The sequence below is a fragment of the Nycticebus coucang genome, chromosome 17 (assembly GCF_027406575.1).
Source record: "Nycticebus coucang isolate mNycCou1 chromosome 17, mNycCou1.pri, whole genome shotgun sequence".
NCBI lineage: Eukaryota > Metazoa > Chordata > Mammalia > Primates > Lorisidae > Nycticebus > Nycticebus coucang.
The window spans coordinates 55,217,357-55,235,075 of record NC_069796.1 but is presented as its reverse complement, the minus strand read 5'-3'; the positions used below and the strand labels follow the sequence as shown (position 1 = coordinate 55,235,075).

The window sequence follows — 17,719 nt, the reverse complement described above, 5'->3', positions numbered from 1 at the left end:
AACTTTATTTTTTATTTTTATTTTTTTTTATTGTTGGGGATTCATTGAGGGTACAATAAGCCAGTTACACTGATTGCAATTGTTAGGTAAAGTCCCTCTTGCAATCATGTCTTGCCCCCATAAAGTGTGACACACACTAAGGCCCCACCCCCCCTCCCTCTATCCCTCTTTCTGCTCCCCCCATAACCTTAATTGTCATTAATTGTCCTCATACCAAGATTGAGAACATAGGATTCATGCTTCTCCATTCTTGTGATGCTTTACTAAGAATAATGTCTTCCACTTCCATCCAGGTTAATACGAAGGATGTAAAGTCTCCATTTTTTTTAATGGCTGAATAGTATTCCATGGTACACATATACCACAGCTTATTAATCCATTCCTGGGTTGGTGGGCATTTAGGCTGTTTCCACATTTTGGCGATTGTAACCTGAGCTGCAATAAACAGTCTAGTACAAGTGTCCTTATGATAAAAGGATTTTTTTCCTTCTGGGTAGATGCCCAGTAATGGGATTGCAGGATCGAATGGGAGGTCTAGGTTGAGTGCTTTGAGGTTTCTCCATACTTCCTTCCAGAAAGGTTGTACTAGTTTGCAGTCCCACCAGCAGTGTAAAAGTGTTCCCTTCTCTCCACATCCACGCCAGCATCTGCAGTTTTGAGATTTTGTGATGTGGGCCATTCTCACTGGGGTTAGATAATATCTCAGGGTTGTTTTGATTTGCATTTCTCTAATATATAGAGATGATGAACATTTTTTCACGTGTTTGTTAGCCATTCGTCTGTCATCTTTAGAGAAAGTTCTATTCATGTCTCTTGCCCATTGATATATGGGATTGTTGGCTTTTTTCATGTGTATTAATTTGAGTTCTCTATAGATCCTAGTTATCAAGCTTTTGTCTGATTGAAAATATGCAAATATCCTTTCCCATTGTGTAGGTTGTCTCTTTGCTTTGGTTATTGTCTCCTTAGCTGTACAGAAGCTTTTCAGTTTAATGAAGTCCCATTTGTTTATTTTTGTTGTTGTTGCAATTGCCATGGCAGTCTTCTTCATGAAGTCTTCCCTCAGGCCAATATCTTCCAGTGTTTTTCCTATGCTTTCTTTGAGGATTTTTATTGTTTCATGCCTTAAATTTAAGTCCTTTATCCATCTTGAATCAATTTTTGTGAGTGGGGAAAAGTGTGGGTCCAGTTTCAGTCTTTTGAAGGTAGACGTCCAGTTCTCCCAACACCATTTATTGAATAGGGAGTCTTTTCCCCAAGGTAAGTTCTTGTTTGGTTTATCGAAGACAAACCAAACAAGATGGTTTGTCACCTCTTATTAGGTGGTTGTAAGATGTTAGTTTCATTTCTTGGTTTTCAGTTCGATTCCAACTGTCTATGTCTCTGTTTTTGTGCCAGTACCATGCTGTCTTGACCACTATGGCTTTGTAGTACAGCCTAAAATCTGGTATGCTGATGCCCCCAGCTTTATTTTTGTTACTAAGAACTGCCTTAGCTGTACGGGGTTTTTTCCGGTTCCATACAAAACGCAGAATCATTTTTTCCAAATCTTGAAAGTACGATGTAGGTACTTTGATAGGAATGGCATTGAATAGGTAGATTGCTTTGGGAAGTATAGACATTTTAAGAATGTTGATTCTTCCCATCCATGAGCATGGTATGTTCTTCCATTTGTTAATATCCTCTGCTATTTCCTTTCTGAGGATTTCATAGTTTTCTTTATAGAGGTCCTTCACCTCCTTCGTTAGGTATATTCCTAGGTATTTCATTTTCTTTGAAACTATGGTGAAGGGAGTTGTGTCCTTAATTAGCTTCTCATCTTCACTGTTATTGGTGTATACAAAGGCTGCTGACTTGTGGACATTGATTTTATATCCTGAAACATTACTGTATTTTTTTGATGACTTCTAGGAGTCTTGTGGTTGAGTCTTTGGGGTTCTCTAAGTATAAGATCATGTCATCAGCAAAGAGGGAGAGTTTGACCTCCTCTGCTCCCATTTGGATTCCCTTCATTTCCTTGTCTTGCCTAATTGAATTGGCTAGAACTTCCAGCACTATGTTGAATAGTAAAGGTGACAGAGGACAACCTTGTCTGGTTCCAGTTCTGAGAGGAAAAGCTTTGAGTTTTACTCCATTCAGTAAAATATTGGCTGTGGGTTTGTCATAGATAGCTTCAATCAGTTTTAGAAATGTGCCACCTATGCCTATACTTTTCAGTGTTCTAATTAGAAAAGGATGCTGGATTTTATCAAATGCTTTTTCTGCATCTATTGAGAGGATCATGTGATCTTTATTTTTGCCTCTGTTAATATGGTGGATAACGTTTATGGACTTGCGTATGTTAAACCAGCCTTGCATCCCTGGGATGAAGCCTACTTGATCATGATGAATGACTTTTTTGATGATAAGCTGTAATCTATTGGCTAGGATTTTGTTGAGAATTTTTGCATCTATATTCATGAGTGAGATTGGTCTGAAATTCTCCTTTTTGTTTGGGTCTTTTCCTGGTTTTGGTATCAGGGTGATGTTTGCTTCATAGAATGTGTTGGGGAAGATTCCTTCTTCCTCAGTTTTTTGGAATAATTTCTGCAGTACAGGAATAAGCTCTTCCTTGAAGGTTTGATAGAATTCTGGAGTGAAGCCATCTGGACCAGGGCATTTTTTAGTTGGAAGCTTTTTTATTGTTTCTTTGATCTCAGTGCTTGAAATTGGTCTGTTCAGGAGGTCTATTTCTTCCTGGTTAAGTCTAGGGAGAGGGTATGATTCCAAATATTGATCCATTTCCTCACATTGTCAAATTTCTGGGCATAGAGTTTCTGGTAGTATTCAGAGATGATCTCTTGTATCTCTGTGGGATCAGTTGTTATTTCCCGTTTATCGTTTCTGTTTGAGGTTACTAGAGATTTTACTTTTCTATTCCTCATTAGTCTGGCCAATGGTTTATCTATTTTATTTATTTTTTCAAAAAACCAACTACTTGTTTCATTAATTTTCTGAATGATTCTTTTGTTTTTAATTTCATTGATCTCTGATTTGATTTTGGATATTTCTTTTCTTGTACTGAGTTTAGGCTTAGATTGTTCTTCTTTTTCCAATTCCATAAGATCTCTTGTGAGATTGTTGATGCGCTCTCTTTCTGTTTTTCGAATGTAGGCATCTAAAGCGATGAATTTTCCTCTCAAAACTGCTTTTGCAGTATCCCACAGGTTTTGGTAGCTTGTGTCCTCATTGTTGTTATGCTCAAGGAAGTTAATGATTTCCTGTTTTATTTCTTCCTGCACCCATCTGTTATTCAACAGAAGATTGCTTAATTTCCATGCCTTTGTGTGGGGTCGAGCATTTTTGTTAGAGTTGAGTTCCACCTTTAGTGCCTTATGGTCTGAGAAGATACAAGGTAAAATTTCAATTCTTTTGATTCTGTTGATATTTGTTTTGTGTCCCCGGATATGATCAATTTTGGAGAATGTTCCATGGGGTGATGAGAAGAATGTATATTCTTTATCTTTGGGATGGAGTGTTCTATATGCATCTATCAAGCATAGTTGTTCTAGGGTCTCATTTAAATCTCTTACATCTTTGTTTAATTTCTGTTTAGAGGATCTGTCCAGCTCTGTAAGAGGTGTGTTAAAGTCCCCTGTTATTATGGTATTATCAGATATCATTTTGCTCAGACTGAGTAAGGTCTGCTTCAAGAATCTGGGAGCATTTAAATTGGGTGCATAAATATTTGGAATTGAAATGTCTTCTTGTTGTAGTTTTCCCTTGACCAATATAAAGTGACCATCTTTGTCTTTTTTGACTTTAGTTGCTTTAAATCCACATGTATCTGAAAATAAGATTGCAACTCCTCTTTTCTTCTGAATTCCATTTGCCTGAAAAATTGTGTTCCAACCCTTGACTCGGAGCTTTAATTTGTCTTTTGAAGCCAGGTGTGTTTCCTGCAGACAGCAAATGGATGGCTTGTGTTTTTTAATCCAGTCAGCCAATCTATGTCTCTTCAGTGGAGAATTCAAGCCATTAACATTTATGGAGATAATTGATAAGTGTGGTAGTATTCTGTTCGTCTTATTTGGTGAGAGTCCATTGCTTAGTTTTATCTTTTGCATCAGTGTGGAGGTTAGGTTCTGTCCTTTAATTTCTGAGTTCTTACTTTGCTGCTGATCCATTGTGGTGGTCAGTGTGCAGAACAGGTTGAAGTATTTCCTGTAGAGCTGGTCTTGTTGTGGCGAATTTCCTCAATGTTTGTATATCCGTAAATGATTTGATTTCTCCGTCAATTCTGAAGCTTAGCTTAGCAGGGTACAGAATTCTGGGCTGAAAATTGTTCTGTTTAAGTAGATTAAAGGTAGATGACCATTGTCTTCTTGCTTGGAAAGTTTCATTAGAGAAGTCTGCGGTCACTCTGATGGATTTGCCCCTGTAGGTCAACTGGCGCTTACTCCTGGCAGCTTGCAGAACCTTTTCTTTTGTCTTGACTTTGGACAGGTTCATCACAATGTGTCTTGGAGAAGCTCGGTTAGAATTGAGGCGACCTGGGGTCCAATAGCCCTCTGAAAGCAGTGTGTCAGAATCTTTGGTGATGTTTGGGAAATTTTCTTTTATAATATTCTCTAGTATGGCTTCCATTCCTCTGGGGCATTCTTCCCCTTCTGGAATTCCTATAACTCGTATGTTGGAACGCTTCATAAAGTCCCATAATTCTGAAAGTGAACGTTCTGCTTTCTCTCTTTTCTTTTCTGCCTCTTTTACTGTCTGAGTTATCTCAAGAACTTTGTCTTCTACCTCTGAAATTCTTTCTTCTGCATGGTCTAACCTGTTGCTGATACTTTCCACTGCATCTTTAAGTTCCCTAATTGACTGTTTCAGTTCCTTCAGGTCTGCTATATCCTTTTTATATTCTTCATATTGTTCATCTCTTATTTGATTCTGTCTTTGGATTTCCTTTTGGTTATTTTCCACTTTATTAGCAATTTCCTTCATTGTTTCCATCATTTCTTTTCATTGTTTTCAACATGTGTATTCTAAATTCCCTTTCTGTCATTCCTAACATTTCTTTACAGGTGGAATCATCTGTAGTAGCTACCTCATGGTCCCTTGGCGGGGTTGTTCTGGACTGGTTCTTCATGTTGCCTGGAGTTTTCAGCTGATTCTTCCTCATGAGTGATTTCTTTTATCTGTTTCCTTTCCCTAATTTTCCTTTCACTTCCTCTTGCTCTTTAAGTTCTCATGCCTGTGGACTAAGGGTTACAGGACCAGAAGGGTGAGAAGGTTGAAGAGCAAAAAAAGGGATGAAAGAAAGGAGGACCGAGTGATAAGAAAAAAAAGAAAGATAGAGAAAGGAGAGGAGTTGGGTATAAGGAATATTGACAAAAAGGAGAGAGGCACAGAAAGAGGGAGACAGGGCAATATAGGTGTACAGTAGGGTACTTTGACACAACCTTAAAAAAACCCCACCATCTGGGGGTGCCCAGCTGGGTGGTTCCCTTGAGGTCAGCAGCTCTTTGCTAACCTGATCAGACTCAGTACCCCACCTCCACCAAGTAGAGAGGAAAGACAAAAATGCTATAAATCAAACCAAAACAAGCAAACAGAAAACTTTACGGGGATAAAATTGGGGGACAAACCAAATGATAGCGGTAGAAACACTAGCAAAAATGAAGTTCTAGATGTTGAAAAAGGCAGCAATGGGAAATTATAATTAAACTAGAAAAATTGAGAAAGAAAAAGGGATCTGTATGGAAAAGATTGAAATTAAAAAACAAAAGAACATCAACAACGTCAAAATAAACAAAAAAAACCAACCAAACAAAAAAAAATACACAACCAAAAACAAAGCAGTTTGTATATGTTATTGAATATTGTCTGGGCAACACGTGGTCTTCTGGGGTATGAGATGTTAATCACAGTTCTGATACGACTGGAGGCTGCTGATTTCTCAAACCCCAGCAGGTAGACACCCTAAATCTCTCTTCAGCCCACTTAAAAGGCACTTTGAACTTGTAAACTTGCTGAGCAGAAGCTTTCCCAGCTTTCTTGCTGGAATCACTGCTGAAGTGGCTATCCACTTGCCCAGTGTGCCAAAACTGGTCTCACTCTGCCCCTGAGGGTTAGGGCTGCAAGGCGGCTCAGACCCCACCCTTAGGCTACTTGGTTGCTGAGTTACCAGCTCCCACCCGTTTCTAGCTCTGCGACCCTGAGGGCGGAGCTTGCTGGGGCAGATCACTGACAATGGTTCCGTGTGACCCACCGCCAAACACTATTAGCTCCGTCTGGCTCAGTGGCTCAGACTGGGGCCCTAGACAACGGCCAAAGTTCTCCGCACTCCTGCTCAGGCGCTCCCCAAGTCCAAAGACACCAAAACAGTTCACAGGTAAGGCCTTTCTGGTTTGCAGTCTCGCTGCTACTGAACTTACAGTTGTGGGTGGGTTTAGACGGATTGAACACACGCGACCACTTGCCGGTTTTCCACTGTTTTAGTCCTCCTCTTGGGGTCCAGAAGTCTCTCGCTGACTCCCTGTATCCTCATAGGAGTGATGATAGGCAGTTCCCACCAGCCAGAGATGCCTGGAGTCCTATCTCCCCAGACTCACGGTGCCCAGATGCAAGGAAGCTGTTACTCGGCCGCCTCTCATCCAACTTTAATAATGAGGAAACACAGACAAGAGAAGTTTAAGTAATATGCCCAGATTGTGTGGCTAGGGATATAGACGTAGGTCTGATGAAGTCACAAACCCACTCTTTCCTCACTTTATTACTGATTTTGAACAAAAATATTAACAAATAGTAGAATGTAGGTAATGACAGAAGGGAAAAATAGCAGTCCAGTAGTTTCAGTAAATCTCTTTTTTGAAATAGTAGGAATTTTTATTGGAAAAACAAAATGTGTGTGAGTGTGTCCAGTGTGTTAGGAGTGGGAGGAGCTGCTGATGTTCCCATGACCTCCTCTTCACTGTGGCATTACTGCTTTTCTACAGCATCCCAGAGAGCGGAGCCTAGTTTTGTCTTTTTGAACACATTTAAGAATGAGATACTCATAACCCCAAAGCCACCTGTTCTGTGGAAAAGTGGCTATTCCTCCTGTTTGAAATGCTTTTCGAGTTGTGGCTCACTCTCTCACAGAATTCAAGTCTCTACTCAAATGCTGCTTTTTTAGAGAGAGCCAAGCAGATTCCAATGCCGGGGCTGGGTTTGAACCCACCACCTCCGGCATATGGGACCAGCACCCTACTCCTTGAGCCACAGGCGCTGCCCGAGAGGCTTTTTTTTTTTTTAACCACACAGTCTTAAATAATGTTTTTTCCCCTTCTCTAATTAGTTATCCTTCTTTGTTTTCTTAGTTCATGTACCACCTAAAGATTATATGTGTATTTGAATATGTGTATATATTTGTGTATATATGTGTACTTATAGTCTTCCCTTAATTTAGCATATAAGTTAGAATTCATGAAAATTTGGACTTTGCTTATTCATCTGTATGTCCCCAGCAGAAGACTTTAAGTAAATATTTGCTGAATGAATGCATACATATTTCATTTGTATTTCTGAATGGAATGTAGAATCTTTTAAGTACTATGCTGTCACCTTAAAATATTTTAATTATTTCTTTTGATTTAACTTGAAAGTATAGAGGATTTTATAGAAAAGTAATTTTCTAAGGACCGAACTTCCTTTTCCTCCTGCATGAATGCCTGCTCAAATGGGTCCCCAGATATTAATACATTAGGTAGCCGATTTAGGCAGATGGTAAGTCTCCCTTACCCACAGGGGATTCATTCCAGGTTCCCAGTAGATGCTTGAAACATAGTACCGAACCTGGTTGCCATCAATCAGAACACATTTCTGTTCATGTTTTTCACTCACAAATTTAATGCCTTTTACATCTTAACTAAAGCACTTATCAGGCACTGTGACTATAACTTTTGTAGTTTATAGTGTAACAGAAAAAATAGCATGAATTTCTTTTTTCCTTATTCACAATTTCATGGATAGAATACTCATTCTTACTGTAGATCTTAACAACCTCAGAATATTTTTAAGAAAGCACTTCATGGCTTCTTTTTGGCAGTTCAAATTGTCAGCATCACTGCTTTTGAGCTGTCTTAGTCTGTTCGATGTTGCTGTAACAGAATATCTGAGGCTAGGTAATTTTTAAAGAAAAGATGTTTATTTGGCTCAGGATCTGGTGACTGGAAAGTCCAAGAGCATGGCATTGGAATCTGCTTGGCTTCAGGTGAGGGCCAGGTGCCGCTTTACAATATGACAGAAGTAGATGGGTGAGTGGGTGTTTGCTAAGAGACGTACACTAGAGGCAGGCTTGCTAACAGCCAACCCTTGTGGCAACTCATACATTTCCACGAGCATAGGCCCTCACTCGCTCTCTAGAGATAGCCCTTTATCTATGAAGGTAGTGCTCCCATGATCCAGATATGTCCCACTATTCTTCATCCCCCAAAACTGTCATATTGGGAATCAAATTTCAACATGAGTTTTGGAGGGGATATACCCAAACCATACCAGAATCCCTTATTAAGTAACATAAAAGGATTACTTGAACATGTGCGCTATAATACCATGATAGTCAGTCTAGTAACTGAGATGGCTGCTAAGTAACTAATGAACAAGTAGTGTATTCAGTGTGGATATGCTCAAAAAAGAGATAATTCATGTCCCACGTATAACTATGTGAGATTTCGTCATGCTACTCATAATGGTGTGAAAATGTGAAACTTTTATGAATTATTTCTTGAATTTTCCATTTAATGTTTTCAGATTGCAGTTGACTACAGGTAACTGAAATTGCAGAAAGAGCAACTGGATAAGGGGGGGGGGGGACTATTGTATTACGCCCTTTAAAAGCTTTCTTCTTTTACATTTATTATAGTAACAGGAATGATTGGTTTTCTTCTGATAGTTTATATAACATAAAAAGGAGAGAAGTTTCCTGACTTAGGTTTTCTTTCCTAGGATGACGGTTGTATTGTGTAAAGAGTTATCCTCTCTGTCTAAAGAGTTCACCACCTGCCTCACAACAGCTGGGGTAAGAATTCATGCCTCTTAATGGACTAATGTTTTGGTACTTTTTAGCAGCTTAATTTTTTTTTTATAATAGCAGTTTACATACCATAAAATTTACCTATTTCAATTGTTCAATTCCCTAATGGCAAAGGATGTTGAACATCTTTTCATGTATTTCTTGGTCATTTGTATAGCTTCTTTGGAGAAAGGTCTATTCAAGTTCTTTGCCTATTTTTTGAATTGGGTTGTTGTTTTATTAATGACTTATAAGAATTCTTTGTACTTTCTAGGTACGAATCTGTTTCAGATATAAGATGTACACAAATTTCCTCCGAATCTATGAGTTGTCATATCACTTTCTTAGTAGTATATAAGTTTTAAAATACTGACAAAAATTATCTTTTCAATATTCTCTTATCACTTGTGCTTTTGATGCTGCTTTATCTAAGAAATCATTCCCTGCCCCCAAATTATGATTTTCTCCTGTGTTAATGTTTAAAGTTTTTTTTAGCTCTTACATTTATGTCTGTGACCCTTTTTGAGTTAAATTATGGGCTATGGTGTAAGGTAGGGGTCCAACTTTATTCTTTTGCCTATGTTTATCCAGTTGTCCCAGCACCATTTGTTGAAAAGACTGCTTTTCCCCCATCAAATTGTTTTGGTCCCTTTGTAAACAATCAATTGACTGTAGATACAGGTTTATTTCTGGACTCTTATTTCTAATCCATTGATTTGTATGTTTGTCCTTATGCCAGTACCATATTGTCTTGATTACTGTAGTTTTGTAAGTGGTTTTGCATCAAGAAGTGATTACTTGAACTTCGTTCTTATTTTCAAGATTTTTTACTATTTTGGGCCCTGTGCATTTTTACATGAATTTTAGGATCAGCTTGTCTATGTCTAACAGATTTTTATAGCTCATTTTTATTCTCTTTTTATGAAGTCTCCAGTTTTCTTTAGGCTGCCCTCTGGGACCTATAATGGAAATGTAGACCTTGACAAAATTAAACTTCCAAATTTTTATGCTGGCTTGAAGGAGCAGCTGCTAACTTAGACTATTAGACTGTGGTAATATGTCTTTGCTAGACAGTCAAGGGTAAAGTGTGTGGGTGTGTGGTTTTTTTTTTTTTTTTTTTTTTTAGGAGTCAGAAAACTTTATTTTCTGTTAATGCCCAAATAGGAAATCGTTTAGGCTTTGTGAACTGTATAAGATCTCTCTTACATGTTTTGCTGTTTTCCATAGCAACAACAAAAAAGTAAACACTGCTCTTAGTTCCTGGAGCAGGCCCCAGCATGCCGACCCTAGAAGAAAGCTCAACTATGAGAACCTAGAGGGAATACACTCTGACATTTTAGGGGGGTTTTTTTGTTTGTTTGTTTTTTATTAGAATTATAAAAATTTAGAGAAAGTATGTCAACTATCGAAGTTGATTAAGAAATCAGTAATGCGGGGGCGGCGCCTGTGGCTCAGTCGGTAAGGCGCCGGCCCCATATACCGAGGGTGGCGGGTTCAAACCCGGCCCGGCCAAACTGCAACCAAAAAATAGCCGGGCGTTGTGGCGGGCGCCTGTAGTCCCAGCTACTCGGGAGGCTGAGGCAAGAGAATCGCTTAAGCCCAGGAGTTGGAGGTTGCTGTGAGCTGTGTGAGGCCACGGCACTCTACCGAGGGTGGTACAGTGAGACTCTGTCTCTACAAAAAAAAAAAAAGAAACCAGTAATGAGTTAGAATAAAATCCAGGGGATTTTAAATAAGCAGTGAGAATCACTTTATAATAAGTATATCAGTGTCAGCGTGATAGCAAAGTTACTGTGGGTTCTTAAATTTATTTTAATTAGGACTCTGGCCCAAGTTCATTTTTAAAAATTTGAGTGTAGGGCGGCGCCTGTGGCTCAGTGAGTAGGGCGCCGGCCCCATATGCCGAGGGTGTGGGTTCAAACCCAGCCCCGGCCGAACTGCAACAGAAAAATAGCCGGGCGTTGTGGCGCGCGCCTGTAGTCCCAGCTGCTCAGGAGGCTGAGGCAAGAGAATCGCGTAAGCCCAAGAGTTAGAGGTTGCTGTGAGCTGTGTGACGCCACGGCACTCTACCCGAGGGCAGTACGTGAGACTCTGTCTTTACCAAAAAAAAAAAAATTTTGAGTGTAGACTCAGTGCCTGTAGCTCAGTGGTTAGGGTGCTGGCCACATACACTGGGGCTGGCAGGTTCGAACCCGGCCTGGGCCTGCTAAACAACAAGGACAACTGCAATAACAACAACAAAAAAAGCTGGGCGGGTGCCTGTAGTCCCAGCTACTCGGGAGGCTGACAAGAGAATCGCTTAAGCCCAAGAGTTTGAGGTTGCTGTGAGCTGTGATGTCATGGCACTCTACCCGGGGTGACAAAGTGAGACTGTTGTTTCAAAAAAAAGAAAAAATTGAGTTTAGATTATTTTTATTTTATTATTTTTTTTTGAGATAGAGTGCTACTTTGTCACCCTTGATAGAGTGCTGTGATGGTGTCACAGTTCACGGCAACTTGAAACTCTTGGGCTTAAATGATTCTGTTGCCTCAGCCTCCCAAGTAGCTAGGACTCTAGGCACCTGCCACAATGCCCAGCTATTTTTTTCTTGCAGCTGGCCCGGGCTGGGTTTGAACATGCCACCCTTGGGTATGTGGCTTGTGCCGTAACCACTGTGCTACGGGCACTGAGCCTTGAATTTAGATTATTTCTGTAAAGGATAATCTTATGATAATAGTTTCACTCTTCCTCTTTTTTCAAAAAAGGTACCTGTGTACCTAATCCTCATTAGTCTGTTAGAAGGAGGTATATGGTTTAAATCTATGGAAAGAAGGTGTAAGAGCTATTGTGAGCCAGCTTTATTCTAGGTCAAAGAAAAGGCAGATATCCTTAAAATAATTTTCTTTAAAAAAGGAGCTGGGTTTCTTTCTTTCTTTTTTTTTTTTTAGAGTTGTAGTCTAACTTTATTGCATTGGTAGAGTGCTGTGGCATCACAGCTCACAGCATCCTCCAACTCCTGGGCTTAGGCAATTCTCTTGCCTCAGTCTCCTGAGTAGCTGGGACTGCAGGCACCCGCCACAGTGCCCGGTTATTTTTTGTTACAGTTTGGCCCAGGCTGGGTTTGAACCCTCCACCCTTGGTATATGGGGCTGTGCCCTACCCACTGAGCCATAGGCACCACCCGGGAGCTGGGTTTCTTAAAGTTTACTTTATGAGGCCAAATCTTTTCATATGTTCCATATAGATATTTTAAACCAGCAAATCAACTATAGGGTGCCAACATATGTGGATATTAAATTTGCATTGTTTATTTCCATGAAATAAGACTTTTCTAAATAGCCTAACCAAAACTATTTTTTGAACGTGTTTCTTATCTTCATATTTTTTTTTTTTTTTTTTTTTTTTTTTTGGTAGAGACAGAGTCTCACTGTACCGCCCTCGGGTAGAGTGCCATGGCGTCACACGGCTCACAGCAACCTCTAACTCTTGGGCTTACGCGATTCTCTTGCCTCAGCCTCCCGAGCAGCTGGGACTACAGGCGCCCACCACAACGCCCGGCTATCTTTTTGTTGCAGTTTGGCCGGGGCTGGGTTTGAACCCGCCACCCTCGGCATATGGGGCCGGCGCCCTACTCACTGAGCCACAGGCGCCGCCCTTCATATTTTATTTTAAAATGATGTTTTGTGATCATATTTACTTCTCCCATCCCCCTCTTCCAAAATGAGGATACTTTTTAAAGTTAAAACTATAAAACAGTATACTCTCAATACAGATAGCACAGAAAGGTATAAAGAAGGAAGCTTAGGCATGTAAATTTTACTTTCTGGGGATAACATTTTACTCTCATATAAATATAAGCACATTTCTGTGCTTATATTTATATGCAGAAGTATGTGTGTTTCAAAGAGGGATTATATTCATTTATTGTTTTTTAATCTCCCTTTTGAAGTTGTTTTTAATCTTTGTATCCTTTATTTTAGGTCAAAGAAAAGGCAGATATCCTTAACCCATTAATCACTGCAGTATTTCTAGAGGTTAGTCATGATTGTTTTTAAGTCTCTGACTCTTATTAATTAACTCTTCTTAAGTCTTTAACTTTTCGCTTTTTGTTTTTTTTTACTGGATAAGTAGTTTAGTCATATTGCTACAAATGTGACCAAAATAGTGTGTATTTGCTGTGTATATTCTGCTCATTAATTACAAAGCATTAAGTTGAAGCTGTAGGATAAAGTAGAATGGAAGAAACATAGACTGTCATCACTTAGTAATGACTCTTGACAGCTTAATGGACAATTTTCAGTAATGAAACACCTTCTGGATACCAACTGGTAAACGTGAAGGGCTGAAATTTCAATTATAAACAAGCAAGCACTTCTTCCTAAAGAAGAGGAGCTTTGTAACAAAACAAAACATTTTGTCATTTTCTTGCCAAAAAAATCTTGCTTTGTTTTTTCAAAAAGTTACCTCTGTTCTCATAATCCTCATTAGTCTGTTAGAAGGAGGTATATGGTTTAAGTCTATGGAAAGAAGGTGTAAGAGCTGTCTGAGTCAGCTTTATTCTAGGTCAAAGAAAAGGCAGATATCCTTAACCCGTTAATCACTGCAGTGGCGAAGGGCAGCAAACCAGAGTGGAATTGGTGGGGAATGAGGAAAATACAGCATAAGAGAAGACACGGAAACAAAGGATGGGACCGGGAGGACTGACTGAGCTGATGGCTACAGCCAGCACCAAAGCACAAAATCAGCTTTATTTTATAGTATCTATACAGGGTTGTCCAAGGGAAGGTAGCATAGATAACATGGGGAAATAGCATAAACAAAAGACATAGGCTGGGTCTTACAGTACAATAGGAAAATGTAAATACCTTTAACAAAGACAAACTATCTTGTTAATGGTTTGTACTCAATTTCGTTAACATATGACAAGAAGCAAGAAGGGAAAGATCACAATGATCCCAGCATAGTTAACAAAACAAAGGAAGAACTGTGTGACTTAGTGGTTACCACTTAACTTTGTTGGCATATGGCAAGGAGAAAGAAGGGAGAGATCTCAAGGATCTCTGCATAGTTAACTAGACAAAGAAAGGGCTATGTGACTTCTGGCGGAAGGAACATTGAAGAAAGGAATATGGCTGTTTTGAGAATGGAGGAGAAGCAGTTGGGGTTTCATTCTCTGAATCTTCCCCAGGCTATGAGAGCTCTGCCGTCTCACAGCCTGCTGTCTACAAGAGCATCCTATGATTGATTATATTACTTATGTGATGCTTTCTTGGTTATGTTTTTTAAGAATTCTATCTTGTAAATTAATTTTGCAAACAGACTTCTGATGATCTGTTTAAAACATCTTTATGTAAGTCTGGGGGAGAAAATATATTTGATACTTAGGTTTTAAATATTGAGAAAAAAATTTACTAGATAGTTCTTTAGTTTTAAATTCTTTTAAAATTAACTTAAAGTAAATAATCTTAATTCCTTAACCACATAGTTTTTCTTAAATTGTCAGGGATCATTTAAACAATTTCAAAAAATGTAAGTTTGTGTTTGATAAATGGCAGAATGGTATAGTTGAAAGAACTTTGCAAACTAGGAGCTTAGTCCTTCCCTGAATCTTCCTTGACTTGTTATATGACTGTGGGCCATAAATTACCTTCTTACAAACTCATTATTATTTTTATGTGTAAAATAACAGTTTTAACTAGATGATATCTGAGGTTTCTTCTGGCTGGAAACCTCCGTATCAAATGTCATCCTGAGGGTGGCGCCTGTGGCTCAGTGGGTAGGGCATCAGCCCCATATACCAAAGTTGGTGGGTTCAAACCCGGCCTTGGCCAAACTGGAACAAAAAAAATAGCTGGGCGTTGTGGCAGGCACCTGTAGACCCAGCTACTTGGGAGGCTGACTCAAGAGAATCGCCTAAGCCCAGGAGTTTGGTGTGAGCTGAGTGACACCACGGCACTCTACCGAGGGTGATAAAGTTGAGACTCTGTCTCTACAAAAAAACCCAAAAATACAAATGTCACCCTGAGGTTTAAATGGTAATACTTGCCATTGATAAATTCAAAGAAGGTATTATCATTTGATATTGGTTCCTTATTGCTGTTTTGAGTTGGTTTTTCTTACTTACATATTTGTTTTTTTTTTTTTTTTTTTTTTTTTTTTGTAGAGACAGAGTCTCACTGTACCGCCCTCGGGTAGAGTGCCGTGGCGTCACACAGCTCACAGCAACCTCCAGCTCTTGGGCTTACGCGATTCTCCTGCCTCAGCCTCCCGAGCAGCTGGGACTACAGGCGCCCGCCACAACGCCCGGCTATTTTTTTTTTTTGTTGTTGTTGTTGTTTGGCCGGGGCTGGGTCTGAACCCGCCACCCTCGGCATATGGGGCCGGCGCCCTACTCACTGAGCCACAGGCGCCGCCCCTTACTTACATATTTGAAACACTCTTGTATTACACATTTTTATTGTAATGTAATAAAGTCTCTATTATTCTTCTGGACTGTAACAGCTTTTCAATATAAATGAAGTCTGATAAATTTTGAGCATAATAGTTCCATAACACTTCTCATAAATATGTCAGCTGTATGAGATAGAACTATGTCTATTCCGTGTCATCTTTGAATACAGGATTCCCTATTTATGTTTGCAAGTAGATAATCTTGTGTTCACTGACTGTATTTAGTCCATGGAAGAAGGGCTATTAAAATTGGTTGGAAATCTTATAGATGCAGGATTTATAGCCTTCTGAAAGGCTCTTGCAATAATTGACTGCAATACTACAGCAGAATCTACCCACTTAGTCAATGAATAAATAAGCTTTGAATGCTAAATTTGAGCAGTTACCAAAGAACAGCTGTCATTTTTGATGGGCAAGTTAAACAAAATGCTGGTGTTCTTTTTTGGTGCTGTTGTTATAACTTACGAGCTAGATTCTTCTGCCTGTAATAGAGTTTACCAAAATGACCAAGTCTGTGTTTTTATTTTCCAAGCTAAAAATTCAGTGTTAGAGTACAGTATTTAGTCTGTTCCTTCGTTGTCTTGCAGTATATTTTAAGTGACTATGATTTTCTCTTGTTTTTCCAAACCTAGGCATCAAATAGTGCCTCCTACATCCAGGATGCCTTTCAGTTACTCTTACCTGTACTACAGATCTCTCTCATTGAGAACAAGATAGAATCATCTAGACACGAGCAGCAGAGCCAAAGGCCTTTGTCAGAAGAGTGAAGAACAGAGAGGATTCCACTTGAGACTTTTGATAGTCAAGAAGTGCTGCTTTCTTCTGGGTACCTACAGAAATAAAGGAGTAGAGTCATTTCAGTATATAAAAGTTCAGGCAGGAGAGTGGGTTTAAAGAGGAGGTTTGTTGCCTTTACCACTTGGGTGAAGTATTCAGATCCTCTCATTATTCTTCTCAGTTGTTTTAATTAATAAATTATTGGAAAAGAAACTTTTGTACAAAGTCCAATAATAGCTCTAGATAAAGATTAGTGGGACACTCAGGCAAAAATGTTGGTCTTTCCTTAAACTGTTAGAAACCACTAACAGTTTAGTCATGGATATAATAGCCCGTGGATGTCATTGGGTATTAAGCGAGAGAAACAATTTATTATTCCAGAATTCATGACATGCTTGGTCTATTAATGTCATACACTTTCTTCTTTCGAGAATAAAATTTATGGCTATAAGAAAACTGGGCATATATAAACTCTGTAATGATTACATTTATCATATGAATTCTTGAAAATGGGTAGAAGATTTCTTCTGCTCTTTAAATCTCAGTAGATATTTGGAATTGAGAAGAAACTTGTATCCTTGTACCCACATAAATTAACTATAGCAAAGTGCCCTGTAGCTTCAAATTGCTCCCTTTTACCCCAGGATAACAAGTTTCAAGTTGTAGCTGACCCTCTCTCAGCTGGGTCCAAGACCATTAAGTGCAATTTAGGAAAACAGAGTCATGATTTGCAGATATTCTGAATCTCTCCAGGATGTTTTTCATGGCTACTCTTATCTGCAGGATACATTTCTTAAAACAGCCAACTCCAAAGGGGTGTTGCAGCTCTTTTTAGTAATGGGATGTTTGTTATTTGAGTATTATTGAAGTGGACTGTACACTCCTATAGAAATGATGTTCATTTATAACAGGATTTAACCTCTAAGATACAATGCATATTTTCCTTATTCTTTTTTGTTTGTTTTCATGTATACTTTAGTATGTTTTAAAATACAACTTTTATCTTCCACATCTTCCTTTCTTCTCTTCAACAACTTATGAAACTATTAAGATGTCATCTTTCTAAAAGCTATTTTGGTATGCACTTTTTAAAAAAGTTGTCCAACTTTGTGGGTTTTTTAAATTAATATTAAATCATAGCTGTGTACATTAATGCGATCATGGGGCACCATACATTGGTTTTATAAACAGTTTGACACATTTTCATCACACTGGTTAATATAGCCTTCCTGGCATTTTCTTAGTTATTGTGTTAAGACAGTTCTACATTTATTCAGTTTCACATGTACCCTTGTAAGATGCACTGCAGGTGTAATCCCAGCTATCACTCTCCCTCAGCCCATCCTCCCCCCTCCCTCCCCTCCCTCTCCCCCTTCCCCATATTCTTAGGTTATAACTGGGTTATAGCTTTCATATGAAAGCCAAAAATTAGTTTCATAGTAGGGCTGAGTACGTTGGATACTTTTTCTTCCATTCTTGAG

The 17,719-nt window shown here is 39.0% G+C and overlaps 1 protein-coding gene across 5 annotated transcripts in view; it reads left to right on the top strand.

Annotated features, from left to right (window-relative positions):
- The window catches only part of FAM114A2 (family with sequence similarity 114 member A2), a 46,419-nt gene extending 29,722 nt beyond the window's left edge, over positions 1-16,697 (top strand). For 4 of the 5 annotated variants that reach the window (XM_053566506.1, XM_053566507.1, XM_053566509.1 and 1 more), the window contains 3 exons: positions 8,965-9,037; positions 12,992-13,045; positions 16,094-16,697. In XM_053566506.1, the coding sequence (XP_053422481.1) occupies positions 8,965-9,037; positions 12,992-13,045; positions 16,094-16,228 (262 nt within the window). In that variant the 3' untranslated portion in view covers positions 16,229-16,697. Of the gene's footprint in view, positions 1-8,964; positions 9,038-11,878; positions 11,975-12,991; positions 13,046-16,093 lie in introns of those variants that run through there. The other variant, XM_053566508.1, reaches the window with a different exon arrangement.
- The last annotated feature ends 1,022 nt before the right edge of the window (positions 16,698-17,719 follow it).